Source organism: Scomber japonicus, chromosome 21 (assembly GCF_027409825.1).
Source record: "Scomber japonicus isolate fScoJap1 chromosome 21, fScoJap1.pri, whole genome shotgun sequence".
Classification (NCBI taxonomy): domain Eukaryota; kingdom Metazoa; phylum Chordata; class Actinopteri; order Scombriformes; family Scombridae; genus Scomber; species Scomber japonicus.
This window is the reverse complement of record NC_070598.1, coordinates 13,011,232-13,031,538: the sequence shown is the minus strand read 5'-3', so window position 1 is coordinate 13,031,538 and position 20,307 is coordinate 13,011,232. Positions and strand designations below refer to the sequence as shown.

Genomic DNA, 20,307 nt, shown 5'->3' with positions numbered 1-20,307 from the left:
TAAACGACTTTAATTGAGGCATATCCAAGTGTTTTCCATTAATATAACACGTATCAAACAGTATTTACACAGTTTGTGACACTTAAAAGTATGCATTTGGAGAGGACACACAGCTTCTCAGCCTTTACAGTCATTTCATATTGCATCATGTATGCGCAGTTCAGTGCATTGAAGCCAAGGCACAAACAAGAGGCAGCAGGATACAGGAAGCTCCAGTCATCAGTGCTTCCCAGGTCTGCCTCCCTTCTTGCCTCCTCTCCCTCCTCCACCTCCAAATGCTCTGCCTCCTTTCCCTCCTCCACCTCCACCTCCAAATGCTTTGCCTCCTTTCCCACCTCCACCTCCAAATGATTTGCCTCCTTTTCCTCCTCCACCTCCACCTGCTTTGCCTCTAGCACCTTTTCCTTTTCCTGACATGTTTCCTTTGCGTCCCTTCTTCCCTGCTCCCATCTTCTTGTACTTGGCCGCTGCCTCCTCCCTGTCCTCCTCTCTCATCTGCTTGTTGACAGCCTTGGTGATGTCCAGCTTGGGCTTCTTACTGTCCAGGATTTTCAGAAGCTCCAGCTGCTTCTGCTTCTCGGTGGAAAAGTTACCGATGAGCGGCTCAAACTTTCTTTTCTTGCCCATGTTCTTTGGAGGTTTCTCTTTGGGCAGGCGGTCCTGGAACTTCCCCACGGAGGCTGTGGAGGTCCGGGCCACACTCGCGGCTCTGGACAGGTCTTCTTTGGACTGCTGCGCCACGGGGGTGAGCCCCACACCTGGCAACCGGATCTTCTGCGCCCTGGCGATGTTCTTCAACCGATTGAACTCATTCTTGGCAACTCTCTCCTTCTTGGCTTTGACGCGTTTAGCGAACTGGTCCTCATTGGGATCTGCAGTCTCCGGCACCTCGATCATCCACTCCTTGGTGTCATCTTTGGCTCTCTTGTAGCCCCAGCGGCGCCTCCACTCCTTCGCAGTCTCATCCCAAACCAGGTTGGTCTTCTTCTTCTTCTGGATGCCCTTCAGCTTGGCGAACTCTTCCCATTTTGTCGGAGGTTTGGCCTTCGGTGGAGGTTTCTCTCTGGGCAGTGGGGTCGCCGGATCAGGGAGTTTGGCCACGATCGCCTCCTCGACCCTCTCTGTGGGCAGTTTCCATATTTCATTAACCAGGAGCTGCGTGTTGTCGCGTGCTAACGAGCTGAGGAAGTCCTCTTTCTGCTCCTTGAAGTCCCTCGACTCGATGCGATTTTTGTCACAAGCCAGCAGGTTCCCGATGTCAAACTCTAGGTCCAGCTCCTTCTGGACGGTGATGCTTTTCAGCTTTTCTGCCTCATCTTGCTCAACTTTGGCCAACAGCGACTCAACGCTGTACGCTGCCATGTTAAAAGTCTGCTGCCCCACGTGTGCTCACACGGGAAAACACAAGTAATCATATCCGGGTCAAGATTTTTTTTCCTAGGATGGCGAAGCACGACCCATCCTAAGATGCTTGTGATTGACTAGTACTCGCTGCCTGTCAGGGTTAGAATGTCAGGATCAGCCAATCAGAGGAAGACAGGGGCGGGTCGTGATGTCGCCATCCTATCACGCTGTTAACGCAGGAAATGTCTATTTAAAGTCACAAGAGGGCGACATTGTTTCATTTCTTTCTTTTTTAATTTATAATAGTTTTTTTTCAATTCTAGATATTGCAGATAAAATCATACAATGAATTACCAAGTTAAAGTAACACAATACAATATAAATTAATACAGGAATAAAGCTTCAATCTTCTCTGTCCTTATATTAGTTTTCATTCATTTTTTTTAGCTTTCATATTATTACACATACAGTAAATACATACAAAGAACAAGACAAACAAGAAAAAATATATATAAATGATATTTATTTATATATAATGTATACAGTTAATTAGTTCAGCATGCTGTCATACATAAACATTTCTTAATCAGTTCATCAGAAAGTACAAAGTTAGTAGAGAAACTTAGTCTCCAAATAGTACTGGGTTCCCCTATTACTAAGAATGTAATTTAGTAGTATAGTATTTATGTAATATAATAAATAATCTTTAAAAAGTTAAAAAATAATAAACATCTTTAAAAAGTTAATAAATAATTCACTTGTGCTTTACACATTTTTAAATCGGCCATTAAAGAGCAAAATAAGTTTTGGGTTGCCTGGTTGTAAAAAAATACATCCTATAATAATACACTCTGAAATAAACTGCAAATATACAAGTCCTATGGATATATTGGAGGAAAGTAATATACTGTTTACATAAACACATGGTATTTTTTACTCTTTGCTATTATTATTACTTTTATTATTAGATTTAAAGAAAAGAAACCTTTTTATTTTAACATATTGTATTGTTTATCATCTTATGTACACACATGGGTAGAAGAAGTAAAGCTGAACAGAAGCCCTCCTTTCTTGTATTGCATTGCTTTGTGGCAAAACAATACATTTATATAAATATAATTGATTTAATGTCACTATATTATTATAAATATATTCTTATCCTTCTTCAAATTGAAAAACAAATGTAGTATTACTGCATCAATATGTATTTCTTTTTTAATTTACACATAAAAAACTATAAAATCAGTGAAAGTAACACAGACTGTATGTTTTTAATGCTCAGTAGTTGGTGTTTTTGTGTTGATCATCCTTCTTTAGACAACTGAACATAGAAACTAAAAGATATTAAACTCAAAGATAATTCTATGAAAATACAAAACTTACATCAGTGACAAAACATTAAAGTACGAGGACATAATGGGAAATGAAATAAAAGTTTAGTCAATTCAGATAAATGGAAACAAATAGGTGAATATGTCATGTTAGATGTAGGAGTTCAAAATTAAAATTAAAATGCACATTTTTAAAGTTCTAAATCATAGATATTTTGGATTTTACTCTATTTAAATTTACATTATTTATGGAAATTGGAAAAACTTCCATGTTTTGATCCAGTTTGAGTCTGAGTTTCTGTGCTGTGACTCTTACTCTGGCTGCACATCATTTTAAACTTCTGGAGTTGTGATAAACTTTATAATAGGATTACTTTAAATGTTTTCATGAGAGATTAAATTCACTGAAGTATTAATATCCCCCCGTCGCTATCATCTATTCTGTATGTGTTTCCGCCATAGATTCAGCACCATAATAACTCTATTTTTGTCCATGTCTCCACTAATTTAGAGGAGAAGAAGGATGAGGCGGTGAAGGAGGAGGAGGAGGAGGAGAGGGGGTCCTATTACAATTGACTGGCTGCTGGTTCCTCAAAGATGGTGGTGTTATTATTTTGGGCTCCAGTAATTACATTCATCGCCAGACTTGCCATGTGAATACTAACACTCTGGCTTGCGCAGAGATAAGGTCACAAGTGATGCTGTGTTTGGAGATGTGAGGAGGAAATGCGTAATTAGTGATCCAGAGTCCCATTTGTGATTTAGAGAAGGCTATAAGGTCCTCTGTGACGTGTGGATGTATAGTATCTAAAGCCACCCAATTTAAACATAGTCCAGTAGTTAGCTACTATATCGCCTGCCTGTGTCATCCACCGTCACCAGGCTTCTTCTTCTTTCTTTTTTTTGCTGACTTCTGATCCGGGGTGAATTCAGCCAAACAGGATTACTTTTCCAGGATTACTTCTTTTATAGACAGCACAGGTCTTTATGAGCTGCTGGCCATGAAGCAAAGTCATCCCCACTTTCAGTGTCTCTGCAGTGCTTAAATGTGCTTAAAGGATGAGCTTTAGAAATAGGTTTCTCCATAACATATGGCTGCTTTCATGTGAAACCATTGCAGGTCTCAGTTTTAGAATGTGTCACTTTTAGCCAAAAGGGCTTATTAAATGGATTCTCTAACTCTTGGTGATAATTAAACTATCGTGCAACATAGCAGATAGTCTCAGAAATGCTAAATATAACCCTGGGTTTCTGAAAAATTGATATTTTGGACTTGCAGGGTGGTTGTAACCTGACTGACTCCTATGTGATGTGTACAGTTAAGCCAATGTACATATCTCTTTATCTCTCTGCAATTTGCACCTCCGATTCCAGTCTTATTTCTTTTATTCTGGACTGACTGGAAAATGTATTATTCAGTTTCTATCCTCACTTGCCTTTGTCATGATGCTGATAATTCACCTGCATCTGCAACAGGCAATGCCCTCTCAGTACTTGCATGTACTCAACACAATGGGAACATGCAAAAGAAACAATTCTATGAATGTTTCTTTCTCTACACAAGAAATGAAGACCTCAGAAATACAAAATTAATCCAATCTTCATCTATCTACAGTGTAAAGAGATGCTGACAATGTATGAAAAACATATTCACATTTGTATATTTTTATGAATGAATGCAATCTGTGAATGGTTGACTAAGCAGGTAAAGCCCATAACTCTAACAGGATCAGCGCTTTGCATAATTTAAAGCACTACAAGCACCATTCATGCCACATGTCGTAGCCCTATTTATAGAGTGCATGCACATGTACACAAAACATATTGCATTTATCCAATTTATTTGAACACTGCTTTTTTTCCTTCATGTGCTACAACTGTATCTGTATTCTGCGTCTGTTCACAGAGGTTGGTCACGTGAGGAATGCGCGTGCTACACTGTTTCCGTCTCATCTTTAAATACCTACTGACTAGTGGCCACCACGATTCATGAATCATAGGAGAGAGGAAACACATTCATTCATGCAAAAAAAAATTGCCACAGGCTTTAAACTTCTTTCTCCATCCAAAAGTCGACCTGTTAGCGTCAAAGAAGAGGTGAGAACGCCTAAGGGCCAGATACATAAGAGAAGAGTGAAAAAATCTCATCAGCACCATCCTGGCATAAATCAGACATGATTAGCTGCTGACACTTTACTTGTGTATTTATAGAGGTTGTATTATTACATAAAATTCTTTGACGTACCTACTGGAAGATATTTTTAAAAGTTTGGGTGGAACATCATTCAGATCCTCAAATAATATCACACTGTATTTTTCTGCTTTACAACAAACTGTAAGGGAAAGTCTACTTTACTACAGAGGAAAAAAAGACTGAATTTCAGGCTTCCCACGTTTCCCAGAGGCATATAGGAGGCCTCAAAATATTCTCTGAACATACAGTGAACCCACAGATTCATCACTGTGATAAATATCATGGGTAACAGCTTCACGTGACCTGATTTCTCAGAAAGGAATCAATAAAAGGGATGGTCCATCCAAGTTAACTCTGAGCTGCTCATGCAAAACAAAAAACCCACATGACGGAGCTGTTAGCTGATAGGCTTAGGCACTTCTGTAGATTACATTCACCACTTCCTGATTCCACTTTGAGAGGGAAATGAGCGTCCCCTGGTGAACAGAGTTTAGTTGGCTGACAGTTGAGGTCAGAGGCTTTATTGATCTGCTTTGGTAGGGACAGAAACACCATTTGGCCCAGCACAATGCCTCACAGGTGCATGCTGCTTCCAAACTACCGCCTGCTCTGCGTGGGATCTCACGCTCTGAGTAGGACAAGCCAGAAGATAAACTGCATCATCTGTTTTCACACAGGGGAAAGTGAAATCAACAAGGGCTTACACAGAATCACCAGCCACTTTGCTGCATCTCCTGTGCTCATTTAAAATGTCTTAATACATGACAAAGGGAAGCAAAAGGTAATCCTGTTGCTGCAATAGGTATTACCTGTCTCTCTGGAGCCAGGTCACACTGGGTGTGCTGTTTGCAGTTGAGCAGGAAACACAGATGCAGCCTCCCGGAAGTACACGCACCCTCTACGTCCAGCTGACGTGAGTGAAACAGTTCAGCTGCTCCCCAAAACCTGGCCTGCTTCCTAGAATCAGCACTGCATGTAGGGGAGAGTCCTTGAGATATCATTCCACTGTTTGTGTGTGTGTCTATGTGTGAGTGTGTGTGTGGTAAAAAATCATGCAAGCAAATGTATGACGTATGTGTATGTGCTGCAGTGGCTCCATGCTGGATGTTGGAAGCAGACAGAGCTGGTTAGTGCCTGGTGTCATGGCAACTTACAGAGGTCATCCCTCAGTTTGGTATTCAGCAGCACGGTGGGGGCTTATCGCAGTGACATCATCGGATACACCCTGTACTCTGTTGAACCAGAGCGTCCACAAAGTTGGCTTACAACTTTGTGAGAAAACATGATGAAATGATAAGTAGTTGGTTGACACATCTTTTCTTCTTTATTAAGAGCTGGTTCTTTTTCTGTAGCTATATTTTTTTGGTCAGGATTTAGGAAGTACCTACAGCATCTTCCCTGCAAGTTATTTCTAATTAATCAAAATTATATTTATTCAAATCCAAAAGTGCATACAGCAATCATAGCAAATGTTTGAACTTAAAGGAACATTTACACATTTTGGGACAAACAGTATGCAAATTTCTTTTTTTGCCAAGTGTTAGCTAAGATGATCGATGCCACTCTTGAAGCTACATGCAGCAGTTGGTTTGTTTTTGGGCCAGGTGCATGTAAGTTAACTTCCAGTCAATTAGTGGAGACTCCAGGAAGTTACTGCAACTGGCCAAAAAATAATGAAGCACATGAACACCTGCAAAGCCCATGTCATTTGAACACTTTGGTTTTTGTTTGGAATGAAGAAAACAAGATGTGAACAAAATGTGTTAATTAATGAGTTTCAGAGTTACAGGTAGGTGGATATTGGACAGAGCCAGCCTAACAGTTTCCCCTGCTTGCCATCTTTATGCTAAGCCAATGCTGTGTTCACTCTATGTCAGATGGACGATAAGGGCGGGAAAGATTCCAATGTTAAGGACTTGTTAATTGGTAACCCACGAAGGATACAAAATCACATGATACCAATTAACTTTAGGTTTAATTACATTTAACAGGGACTTGGCTTGGCTTGGCTTGCTTGGCTTTCAGGCACTTACTGGATGCCAAGCCAGATGTACTGAAAAACATAAAAAGTGGTATTTCTGTTCTCAGTTAACTCTCTGCAAGAAAGGGAATATTTTATTTTCCCAAAATGTAAAAGTATTCCTTTAAATTGAGCAGCATTGCACACAGTAACCAGTTTTTGAGTCTTTCACCTCATACTCATGTTAAACCTCCACTGGGCTGCATAAAAATGTGTTTAAATCGCTTAACATCTTCTTCTACTGCCTGTGGTCTTTTTCATACTTATAATCAGATCCAACAACATGGAGGGAGAGCAGCGGAAACACCAACTTTTGCCAAACCTGCACAGCCTAATTTGTCATCCAGCCCCTCAGGTGGAGCCCGAGAAATCCTCTTTGAAGCCTTGGTGCAGCTCCAATAATGAGGGGGCTAAGCGTGGACCCCTACATAAGGGGCATCCAGGGACCTTATTGATCTCCAGTTAATTAGTCCGTAGGTGCACATTGGCGCATAATTAGACTGATACTGAGCGTAATGAATGCAGACAGCCACAAATTCCTCTGGAGAATTGTTCACTGCAGGGAGGATATAGAGTTTGGTCAATCAGACATTATTTTTGGGGTAAAGCATACTTATTATACTGTACATGTAATGATTATAATTCTATTTTTAGTGCAATTAAGTGAGAGACATCTTTAGTATCTGATGAGCCCCTGTGTGAGAATGTGGTTAATAAAAAGAAAGCCAGCCAGCCACCCTGATGACGTACTCTTCACATGCTTTATCAAAGACAAGAGGGCTTTTAACCACTAAGTGCTACTCAACCTGACACAAACTGATTTGATGGCAATGAACCATGAAGAATGTAAGAAGAAAAATCACACTGAAATAAATTGTTTCAAACAAAATATTCGTTCTGACAAGTGACAAATTGGCCTTTTCAGAGATGCGCTGAAGATATGGTGGAAGTGCTGTTATCTCCCTCTTGGGCTGCGTGTCATGCAGCACCAATGTTTCAAGAGGGATTTGTAGAGTCATTCAGACATTTTATCTGTCTGTTGAACTTCAGAAACTCTTTTCAAAAACTCATCGGTGAACACAATTCGAAATTGTTGAGTGGGAGATGCAGTCAGGATGTAAATGATGATTCCTAGTCAGTGGCACAGTTTAGAGATGATCTTGTATTTGACTTCTTTAATAATTTAAACATGTTTAGTTTACTACAGCAAGCAGTGGCTATGAAAATCTTAAATTTCCTTGTTTCTATTTCTCCAATTCCTTTACAATCTATTAGTCCGTTTCTGGCAAAGATATGGTCTTGCTCAGCACTTGACATACATCTGCATCTTCTGCAGATGATGTTGAGGTATTTGCATGTGCTCCTCTGTAATGCAGAGTATTGCACCCTGAATAGGCTGAGATTCCTAGACACACACCAGGGTATAATGACTGCTCCTGTGCCATTCAGCAGGAGCAACTCCTCTTGGATCGGTCAATGTTGTTGAATGAGTCAGAGCAGGAGTGCTCATTAGCAAAAGGGCAGAAGTCACCTTGCTCTACTCATCCTCAGGGCCACTGTCACTTATCGCTAACAGAGTGTCAGGGTGTCACTGGCATGCTAAACATCCCCGTATGATCAGATTCATGTTGGAGCATAGAATGAGAGATGGTGATGTGATACACAGTCCTTCCCCTGATCTCATGACTGTGTCCCTCAAAGTGCCTCCTGTCAGCCAGTTTGCTTTGTTCTCCTAAAAGTTGTCTCCAGCTATCGGATCAATGCTGCGATTAAATGTTGGTCACGCATCATGCAACCCTTTAGCCTGACATGATGCAACAGTCACTAATTGCAAGCTACACTCACCTAACTGTTCTCTCGAGTAGCATGACAGGCGCTGAGCAACATCAGGATCCCAAGGGACAATCCTGAGCTATAAATACTATGGATCACATACATCTATGCAGGGACCCTCAAGCATCACTTTGCGCCCTTTGATATGTAAATGTAATCCCTGCTTTTTTCCCCTTTCTATGACTTACAGTTTGAGTAAGTGAAACAATTTAGAGGAAAGCATCTAAGGTTTGGAATACTCAAACAGCCATGGCTTCTAAAATAAGATTTGATTGTAAAGTATAAAGCATACTTTGTCTGAAAAAGCACTAAATTGCATTAACTGATCAGGTGCAATCAATCTGAAAGTTGTCAGCTTGTTTGCTCAGTTTAGTGAGTAATTATTATGATTTTATCGCTACTTTGACTATGAGCCAGCTACTGATTTGCATTTAAAAGCTTATCCATTAGTAAGTGGACGAAAGTTGAAATGCTACATTGAAATTTGAATTTTCGAAGTAACGAAATCGTAATTACAAATGCAAAGACGAGTCATTCATATGTTGCTTTCCAATTAGCAGTGTCGGCCTTCAAAATCAACGCTTTGTGATGTATGTTTGTCCATAGATCATAACAGCGGATACCTTATGGTGACAAAGTGCATCAGCAAAGAAGAGACGCAGTCATAAATGGACATTTGAAAGAACAGAAAGAGCCTCAGATGTACGGCCTTGAAATATGACCACTAAATTGATTGAGGCTGTCGGTTATTCTCAAGAAAACTGTAGGTTATGACCTTCAGTATAGAAAGCAAAACAAACAGCTGGGCAGCCTTTCAGGATATACTTTTATCTAATGCCTCCACACAAAGAATAAAAACCTGGTCTAAGGAGCACAAAACCTGCACCCCTGAGAAATGAAAGGATCTGAACATCAATGAACTCTTATTCTGAGTTTTGGATCTCAGCGTGCAAAGCAGATTTCCACCTCCTTCATCCTTCAAAGAAGATTTTTTTTTTCAATACGGTAAACACAGTTTTAGACTGTGACAACATCTAAAAGACGGCTTGAATCTATTTTGAAAGTTATGTGTGATGCAGCTCCCTCTGAGGTGTTTCTGTTATTTTGTCCACAATTGTTCAGGTTCTGAGGTTAGATGGGAGGTTTTTGAATTATATAATTTGTATTCTGTTATACTAATATCTAAAAGCATCATGAGGTCTGTCATGAGGAAACCATACACATACACGCACACTCACACGCTCACACGTTCACTTTTTTCTACTCTCAGTTTCCCTCTTTTCTTCAAACAAGCACCTCAAAGTGAAACCAAACATCACCAGCCCTGCGCTAATTCTCAGGTTTATTTTGAGGGTTTATCTAGACTTTTCTCCCAAGCAGAGATTTACAGATAATTTACACTTGTGTTTCATTTGCCTGTTGCCTACGTGCATGGTGTCAATGGAGAGTAATGCAGATTGACAGCCGCAGGGCCTCAACTCCGTATGTACTCCTGAATAAAAACACAATGATTCAGTGTCACAGATGATTTAGAACAGATAGCGGATGTTGGATCCATTTTTGATTCTTTACATGCAGGCAGGGAGGAGGAAGAGGAGGAGGGGTGCAACAAAGCAGCACGTTGATTGCAATTGTGCGAATCACCTCCGGCTTTATACAACCTACTTGTGGTTATTTAGGCTCCTGTTCCTTCTGCCCTGTTTGAAAGTCATTGCCAACCCGAGTTAAACTAAACTATGTTCACCCCCGAGGCTCAACGTTATATCATACAACTCAATCAGGCAGATGGCTGGATATGCTGCTGGAGATTTATTAGTGTCAAGTATGCATTGTTGTGAGCATGACGGAGACACATGCTTACATACATGTGCACTGGGACATAAAGCAAACTTGTGCACAGAAGAGAGTGATGGCTTCCAGCTCAATGCAGAGTGAGAGATTGGTGTTGTGCCAATATCCAAGTCCCTCTTCTAATTAATGTTTACATAACTGTGGCTAATGTAATTCATGCTCACCCATGTTGAGAGGGGTCAAGGAGCTTGGGGGAAGCCCACCTGAGCTGACAATTGCATGCGTGGGAGTTGTATGCACAGCCCAGTGAGCTGGACACATTAGAAGGGATTGAGAGGAAGGGAGAGAGAGAGAGAGAGAGAGAGAGAGAGAGAGAGAGAGAGAGAGAGAGAGAGAGAGAGAGAGAGAGAGAGAGAGAGAGAGAGAGAGAGAGAGAGAAAACACTAATTACAAAACACAACTTGCACACATTGGTCACAGAGCAGTTCAGTAATCAAATTGAAAGTTCTTGAATACTTGTTGAGTTCAACCTTCTGACTATGTAGAATGAATGTTTGCTTTAAAATAAATCCAAGTTTGTCACCTTTTAGTGGCGATAAAATATTTCTTCACTGGGATTAATATGTTAAAAAGTTGTTTTACCAGTAAAGCAAAGTAATTGAAGAAGCATTTTTGATTAGTATGTAAAAGGGAAAACAACAATTAGCTATGTAAGTGCAGGTACTCCAATATAATGGTGCTGGATTAAATTAATTTCTTCTATTTACAGTATCATGCAGCAGAACAAACACTGAAGCAATCACAAACTGCAGCCATCAGGGAGCACTTAGTGAGTTTTTAAAAGGCCCTGTAATTTAATTGCAAGGAATCGTGAAAGCTAATCTAAATTGCTCTGTCTCGACAGGCAAGGGCGACAAAGGCGAAGCTCACATTTACTGCTTGTGAGTTTATTATTTTGATTTTCAAGGCACATAATGAAAGAAACACCGTCAGCAAAGAAAGCATTCACCTTACTGCAAAGCAAGTGTGTATAAAGTAAGGCAGGCTGTCACATAGCAAGAATAACTGATATGTGAGAGCAACACATTTGATTGCCTTAAAACTAGATACACATCTCATTATATGTGCTGCATCACAACACCTTGACACACAGGTAAAAATCCAAAACCTCCATTGCACACAGTGAAACTCATCTAAAGGTTACATCATTATCAATTATTATGATGAGATTTTGCTGCTCTGAGCTCTGGCTAATGACTAAGAGCTGTCATGATTACAAAGATTTATGGAAATGATTGTTTAGATGAACTGTAAGGTAAAAAAAATATGCATATGCAATGTGTGGCAAAGATACAATTTTGTGGATATTGGAGAGGCCTTTCTCAAGATGAGGAACCTAACAACAAAGACAAGATTTAAGACCCCGAGGCATGATGTGGTAAGCAGCTTAGACTACATTCAGAGGTCAGTGTTCGTAGGAAGTCGACAAATCTGCAGATAGGGGTAATTCAATTGTGGATTCAAAAGTGCAAAACTTGAGGCGAAGAGAGGCCAAAAGTAAAGTACGTGGTAGTGGAAACTGACCCTGAGAGAAGCAGTTGAGCTGTGAGACGCAGCACTTGGACAAAAAGGTACTGAGGAGCAAACACAACAGGGCTGCAGAGGTCCTGTCACAGATAACTCTGTATGGAACCAAACAAAACAGGCCAGTGGTAGTGGTATCAATGCATCACCAGCAGGATATAGTAAAGTCTGCCAAAAGCAGCTTAAGCAGAGACAATGAATAAACTGAGGAGCGTGTTAAGGAAGAAGATGATGATATTGTGCAACCTCTGATGTGTTGCCATCACCTCAGAAGCTGCAGGCAGAGGCTGTGTGAAGACCATGCTTATATCCTCAGGGCTCAGACACAGCGGTGCTTAAACATATCAGGATGCGAAGTCTTTCACAAGGTCAATATGCTGGCAGCATAACAAGAGCCTGGCAGCTGCAACCGAGAGCACGTAAACAGAAACTAATTTTTTACCCTTTAGCGGTGAGCACCCAATAAATAAAAATAACTTTGCGTACCAAGGAAGGAACAAGTTGTTGTTCATTGAGATAAAGTTAAGGCATCTAGGAGAGAGGAGGTCTCAGGAATCCCACAGTATATATATTTTTATTTTGTTTCAGACGTAGGAGATCTTTTTCCAGGATTTCAGTCTGTTTTGTAAGTATTTTTTAGGGTGTGCTTTGCCTTTATTAGAGAGACGACAGGAACTGAGGGGAGCGAAATATGGAGAATGATGTGCCAGACCACTCACTTATACTGGGAAAACACATTTCTGGGGGTAACTTGACAACCCAATTGACACACCTGCGCTTCTGCTCAAACATCCAAGTACCAAGGATGGTTACATTGGATACTCTGTTTTGCTAAATGTTTGGGCAACCTTTCCATCAATGCTTGATAAGGCAGAGAAGGACGGTGCAGTTCCTGGCACCTCTTCTCTGTTTGACAGCTGTGTCGCCATGATGCTCATACTAAGACACGGTGTCATGCTCGAAATGTGCAATCACTCCCACTGATGAATTTTCTAGACAAGATCAGCCCGAGAGTTCAACTTCCTGCCATCCGTCCTCACCGTACCTGCATCTTCCTCCTCTCAGTCTTTCTTTTTCTGGATCTCTAAACATAGGCTCCCCCACTGTATATTCACTCTCTCTGAGAGGTTAAGCCTGATGTTGAAAGGCTTCTGACAGAGGAGTGCTCCAGATTAATGTGTGTATCTCTGTTGATTGATTCATTACATTAGTTTTATTTGACTAGTTCGGTTGATTGATGCCGAGCTCTGGAAGCTTTTAAATTACAGCCACTCAATCGAATTAATCACAAAGAACAAAGTTGAGCACAGCAATGACTTTCTTAAACAGTTAATGCTTTCAACACCACAATGTATTAATTAAAAACATATTATTCATTGTACAGTAACAAATAGTACAGTAAATCATTACATAGTGACTTCAATTTATCCCTGAGAAATGATGTTTCTGTTCCGCTTCTGTAGAACAGTGAGCTTTGTTCAGCCTTGTCTGATGAAAAGATGAATATCTTTGCAGACGGTCGTGTCTCATCATCCTCCACTGTTCTTAAATTTTTTCCCGAGTGTTGCTGTCTGGTGTAATTGTCTCATTTTTGATTTGGCCTGGTGCTGCTGTGTGATCAATGCCTGTTAGTGCCTTGCTGATGATCAAAGAGAAACCAAGTAGAGACCTCCGACACCTACGTAAAAAATTAGAGCAGACAAATATCTTCCTACTTAAAAAACCCTCAGTCATCCTCTGATGTTAACCAGAAACCAGAAAAAAGAAAAAAAGTGAGTCATTTGATTTAGTCAAGGGTAAAACATGAAAAGTAAGGGGGTCAGTTAGGCACAGCATGTTTTTAGTGGATAGACAGTAATTATCTTCTTGTGATAAGCACCCAAATCAGGACTTTTTATGCACAAGGGTATATTTTTGACAAGAGCATGACAACATACCCCTGCCTTAAATTTATTGTTTTCCTCAATGTACTTTCTGAAAAACAAAAGTCCATGTCATCCTGCACAAACACAGCTGATTTCATTGCATCTTCACTGACTTGCATCCTGTCTAATGTGGTTGAGGACATCCATTATGTTTGCTATGGGGCAAATGCCCAGCGCGATCATCTGAGAGGACTCAGCTTTTGTGCACATTGCTTTACGAGGGGGGCAGGAAGCTCCCTATGTGTACAAATAGATGCAGAACGAAGGCTTTCTTGGAAACCGGTGACTTTTAGACAATTCAATTAAATCATCACAACTCGAAATGAGAATATCACATCTCCAATATCTTATGGAAAAAGGTCAAGAAGTGAATTTTGAAATAATTGATGTCAAATGACCAAACCGGTCACTGCTGTGTGGTAATGGATGAGCATTTCTTTTATCACACAATCTTGGTTATCCTTGTGCCAAAACATAACTTACTGTGACTTGTTTTCTCTAAAAAAAGAAAAAAAAAAGTTATAGCAGACATGCTTGATTGAAGAAAAGACCACACTGCCTCCAGTACACTGACAGTTTTCTCTCATTAGTCCTCCAACAAACAAATACATCTTACATTCTGCAAAACTAAATGTGTCCTTCAAGACAAAGCATACGACTGGAAAAAATGTGGAGTTCATGTTAAACTATTACATAAAGAATGCTATAAATAGCGGGAAAAGACATTTTTTATTCATTTATTCTCTGCATATTGACAGCTTGCTTGGTCTGATGAACTTGTTTTGGATCTTAACCCAAACAAGGAGCCCTCGTTTATAACAGTTATAAGAGTTAACCGCTGACTGCTGTAAGACAGACCGAAGTGACAGACATCCAGAGAGACAACCATCTCAGCCTTTACATCTCTGATGGTTACATGGAATGGGGGTGTCTGTGCTCAATTGAAAAGAGATATTTTTTAGGTCAGTTATGCTCAGAGACAAATATAAAATGAAGAAAAAAAACATTTGAAGTGTTTCTTTTCTCTGGCAGTTTTCTGTCACGTTGACCCGTCTAATACTGTCAGTGATGGTGTATATGATGTTTGTCAATCATTTCTCACTGAGGCCTGAAGTTATTTTGTTTCTCATGCTGCTAATCTTACAGCTACATGAAGATTTAATAAAAATACTGAGTTATAAATGATTAACTTAACAACTTAACTATGATACTACACAAAGAAGCTTCATATGTTCAGACAAAGGGGCTCCTCAGAGCCAATTATGGCCAAAGTGAGTTATCAAAGAGCAAAGAAAACTGGGTTACAATTTCGATGAGATGGCTTTGGCCTAGATTTCTCTTAAAATGGCAATTTTTGTCACATTATCACAACCAGAAACATCTTTACTAGAGTTTCCACTCTTGTGTCTGCTGCCTCAATTATTTGAGTAAAACATGATTCATGTATGGCACGTATCACTGAAATGAAATATTACTTAATAGTGTCAAATCATGCACAGAGGCAGAACATTTAGCATCTGGCACAGTTGCTGAGTTAACCTTTATATATGCCTCTTTTAAAACATATAATACTGAACATTGACTTGCTTTCACAGTTGCAGACAGGCCCAAGATCCTCAATTTATTTATTTCATTTGCATAATAAGTGATACAGCAATATCTAGTATTCAAGTTAAAAGATGATACTGGTAATATTACATACTTTTGTTCGAGCAGACACCAAAATTGACCATGAATTGATCCCACTAACAAGTACTACCTGTGGAGCAAAAACCTGATAAATGTATTTTTCCTCTGTGTCATAGAGCTCCATTGTTGTCTAAAGACAAGTAAAAACACATAAATGAGCCACAATTCTGCTATGAGTGTCATATTCCTTTTTTACAATGAACATGGTAACTGTAGTTTATTTCATACCATTGTGGTGCTATAAACAATAACTATGGGACCAAAAGTATATAGTCCTGAACAAAAACACTATTTTTTTAACTAACCTTTGCTAGAAACTGCAGTGCCCAGCTGGTCTATGAAATTATTGAGTCTTTTATAGAAATTAAACTAAAGTTGTGACCTGTTTTAAAAGGTTTACTTCTTCACAGGAACCAATGGGCTTGGGGCTGCGTGCCACAGACAAGGTTGAGATGTCAGACAGTAGTGATAGACGGAAAAACACATTGTTCGTTCTGGTGTTTTTATTGCACTTGTTGTCAATAAGAAAAAATAAGAAAAACACTAGTATTACCCATTAAAGTAATTATCGCAAAGATGTTCATTTAAATAAAAGCCTGTTAAGTCACTGTCTATTGCTGATTGAGGTAACACAAAGGTGATCGAGCCTAAGGCCCACCGATGAAAGCCCTTGGTTATGCAGTAGAGATTACTACTTTAATTTATTCAATATATGCAAGCAGGTAGTTCTGTCTGAAAAGTGAAGCCAATATGGAAATGACTTAAAGCTGTGTTCTTTCTAATGGCCAGAAGGGGGTGACTCCAGTAGCTAGAGGCAAAAAGAAGAAGTCTGATTGTATAGAAGTCTATGGCAAAATGACCTTAGGCCTACTTCTCACTGGATTTATGACCTCTGTAAAACATTTCCTAAAGAGTTTATGGTCTCAATTGCAAGTTTTAAATTTTCTTCAATACAGTTTGATGATCATTTTGTAAATTATGGTCCCATTTAGAGTGAAATAGTCAATATATCAGGTTATCCTGTAGGGCACAGCTATCTTTTGATTGACAAATCACTGCCACAATGACAATGCTGATTACATAATGTAACAATGGTGTAACCCCAGGTCCACAGAGTATAGGCTTAGCTGCTGCTATTTCATAGTGTTATTAGTTCATGAAAGAAAATTGTAACATTTTGGGTGCCTAAAAAAAGTGTTTTTCCAGTTAGTACATTTTGTTTTAATGGTTTTAGACCTGATTTTTGCTAGCAAAAATAAGCATTAGCATTAGCGTTATCATATATAACCATACACTGTATATGAACCGTGCTAACCAAGCTAGCAGCTAATGCTAGGGTCCACCCCACCCTTTCATCCAAATATGGTCATTTTCTAGCTCCAAAAATCAAAGATGGAAATGATCAAATCAAAGATGGTGATGGTTAAATTGCTAAACTTGAGGCTTCACAACAGCAGTCCACAAACCAATGGGAGAAGTCACAGAGCAGTCACATATTCTTTTTTTCTGACATGACAGATACTTTTGTTTATTCTCCACAATTCAATGTAAAGATAAGCTTAACATTATGTTTAATCTCCTAATTGTTAATTCTGAGGTGGAAAATTAGGCCATGATTGTAAACAAACCGTAAATGGTTTTTAGACAAATAGAGGAGATTAAGTATTGGCTTCTCACATACGTCATGTTACTTTGTCTGTGAGGAGATTGGCCTCCACTATGTGTACAAGCATTAAGGAAGTCTCTGATTTAACCCCCTTCAGAGCTACACATGCTAGATTTATATGGACAGAACGACCCTTGGGGGTTCAGCTGCATTATGGACAGATTTGCTAACACGTTCTCATGCAGGCTCCATACACACTCTTCATTTGCATGCAAACCTATAGAAGAAGCCCAGGAAAGCCAGCTGTCTCATGTTTAATTTTTAACAGGTCTTAATTCAAAGAGCTTTTTATACTTAAGATTGTTGTAGTCTATCATGTTCAAATGCCTTGCTTATGAAATCCTTAAACTTACATCTAGACACATTAAAAATATCGCCTTTAAAAATAAAAAAGTAGCAGCAATGCACTGAAGAAACATCAAGTAAACCAGAGGGTATACCGGCCAGCAGCTTTCATCTCGCATAATTAATGAGTCTGTTTAGTCGTTCAGTCTGCCATGACATAAAATTACAGTACATTTATATAATTTGGGCTGGTTGCATGAACATTTTTTGTTGTCAATAGTAAAACAAGAAATGCCATTTCTATAAACTTTTTCCATGTCTGTTTTTCCTTGAGATGAAAGGCCAAGCTCTCACTTGTGTTAGAGAGGTGTTTTTATAAAATGTTATATCACTATGCTATAAACCAAAAGGACACCTGAGCTACAGTACAGGGTTCAGGTGGTGGTTTAAGTGGGGAACCCTAGTCTGTGGAGTCCCGGCAATCTGCACCAGGATACCCACTAATACACTTTTAAACAGCCAGAGTGACCTTGTTTATTCAAATGAGATTGTCAAAGTCAAGCAGAACAACATAAGTATTAAGAAATGGGTATCAATGGCAGAATAACACAGCTCTAAACACTGGGGAAAGCTGTCCAATTATTTAGAGAGGACATTTTAATGAGAAGCATTTGTCCCTCCTTGTAGCAGAACTTTATTAGAAAGGCAAATGATCAATTAAAAGAATGCGTTGCCATGGAGAATTTGTTCATGTGACAGTGGTTTTGTGAAATCCTTTCGGAGGTGAGGAGGAGTCTGCTGTCTAGATTCAACTTTACTCAGTCCATTTCAACACATGATTTTCACCTTGAGTATTTTTGTATTTCCCACCTGCAGAGAGAGGCCTAAGTCAAAGGTCATATTAAGTGGCAACATCCCAATTTCCCTGCAGGAATCATTAAAGTTTTATCTAATCTAATCGTCTGAGAGACTGTAATTGAGGAAACAAAGGGATAATAATCTAAGGCTGAGCCTTTTCCGGTGTGGCGTCACAAGAGAGGATTTCTCTCCCAGTGATCTGTTCAGGGACAGTGATTTGAAAATGAGGTGACATGAGTTGACCACGAGCAGTCACTCTCTCATCTGGCGGTGTTTGCTATTTGTGTCAGCCAACATGTGTTTCTTATGATGGGACCTGACACCTCGCCCGGAGCAGCATGGAGTGCAGAAAGCCACAAAGTGGAGAGACTGCAGGAGAAACAGTTTCACACGGACTGCAAAATACACTCTGGTCCACTAAATTGTTTAAAGCGAATAATATGTGAATTTTGGAAGATGGTATTCTGAAGCAAATTTGTACTCCATAACTACATTACACTAAATCAAATTTTCTCCTCTCATTTCTCCCTCAAATTGGCTGATGTTTTACCTGAGTGTGCAGTGTGTGCTCAGTCACTTTGACCTCTGCATATACTGTATGTCTGAAACTTAGTCTTTCCCCAGGCTGTATGTCTCGGGAAAATGGATTTGCTGTTAGGGATTAATAGAAAGGGTTTCAGAACACTGTGAAAGGTAGAGGTGACTTAACAAATATGTGGAGTTTGTGTTCATGTAGAAAAGTATCACCATTAATATTTAATAGGGTTGGATTCCACACAGACTATTAGTAATTGCTGATGTAATTGTATTGCATTTAAATTGAAGTAAGTGAGAAACAAGCAGAGAAACAGACATGTCAGAGTTCTCCTTTCTATCATTAAACTGTTTAAGATTCCAAAGGTTTGATATTTATTCTATCCATCTTGAAAGCATGGTTTGGTGTTGGGCCCCTCTGGAGCGAAGTAGTTGAGGCGCCCAGTGTCAGAGGTAGTGACGTACGTATGTGCAGCAGTAATGAATCACTGGGAGACAATCTCAGCCTGAGCTGTTTGCAGATGCACATTTGCTGAATACTACACAGGTCAGCTGGGAAACCGCTGTGGAATCATGAATATGGTGCAACGTCAGTTCTGCACATTGCACCAAAATGTACCTGTTGTACCTGCAAATATGTGATGCATTTGCAGTAGTCTCTATTATTAATCATTATTGCATTCTGACACAGTAACTGCTGCCAAGATGAAAAAGTGCAGTTACTGAAGTGTGTTTTTTAATAAGGAATTTTTGTGCCCTGCAGACTCAAGCACACTCAAATCCAATTCTCGATACAAATTCTGAAAATAAGTGGTGACTAAGAGGTGTGTGGGGGGAAATCAGAATTTCAATCTTATCTGGACTCACTACTTAATTTTTCAACAGTTCACTTTTGGGCATTTTCCTTTTACAATTCAAGAACCTCTCCAAACGTTTTGAACAAACTCATTTAAGGGAAAATGCAAGCAGGTGTGGCACCTTATAGGCCTATTCTGAAAGCACCGAGGTAGAGGCTCATGCACGCGCGCGCACGCTCACATATGACTCATCTCATCTAAACTAAAGCACTTTGTCAGAGGCGTCCATTCACGTTACACCCATGCAAGAACGCGCAGACTCAAATCTCATTTTAGAGCGCGACACTTATAGTGAGCTTGGCTATATAAGTCCATTCAGCATCTACTCCTTAAGTAACTATATACTTCAAAGAAGTGAAGGAGGGCGGCATCTCGCCAACTACCTGGCAACCTACA

The 20,307-nt window shown here is 39.7% G+C and overlaps 1 protein-coding gene across 1 annotated transcript; it reads right to left on the bottom strand.

Moving 5' to 3' along the window:
- Positions 1–1,377, bottom strand: rrs1 (ribosome biogenesis regulator 1 homolog). Its single transcript, XM_053342426.1, has one exon. The coding sequence runs from the start codon at positions 1,360–1,362 to the stop codon at positions 220–222; it is 1,143 nt and encodes a 380-aa protein (XP_053198401.1). The 5' UTR covers positions 1,363–1,377; the 3' UTR covers positions 1–219.
- Between the last annotated feature and the right edge of the window lie 18,930 nt (positions 1,378–20,307).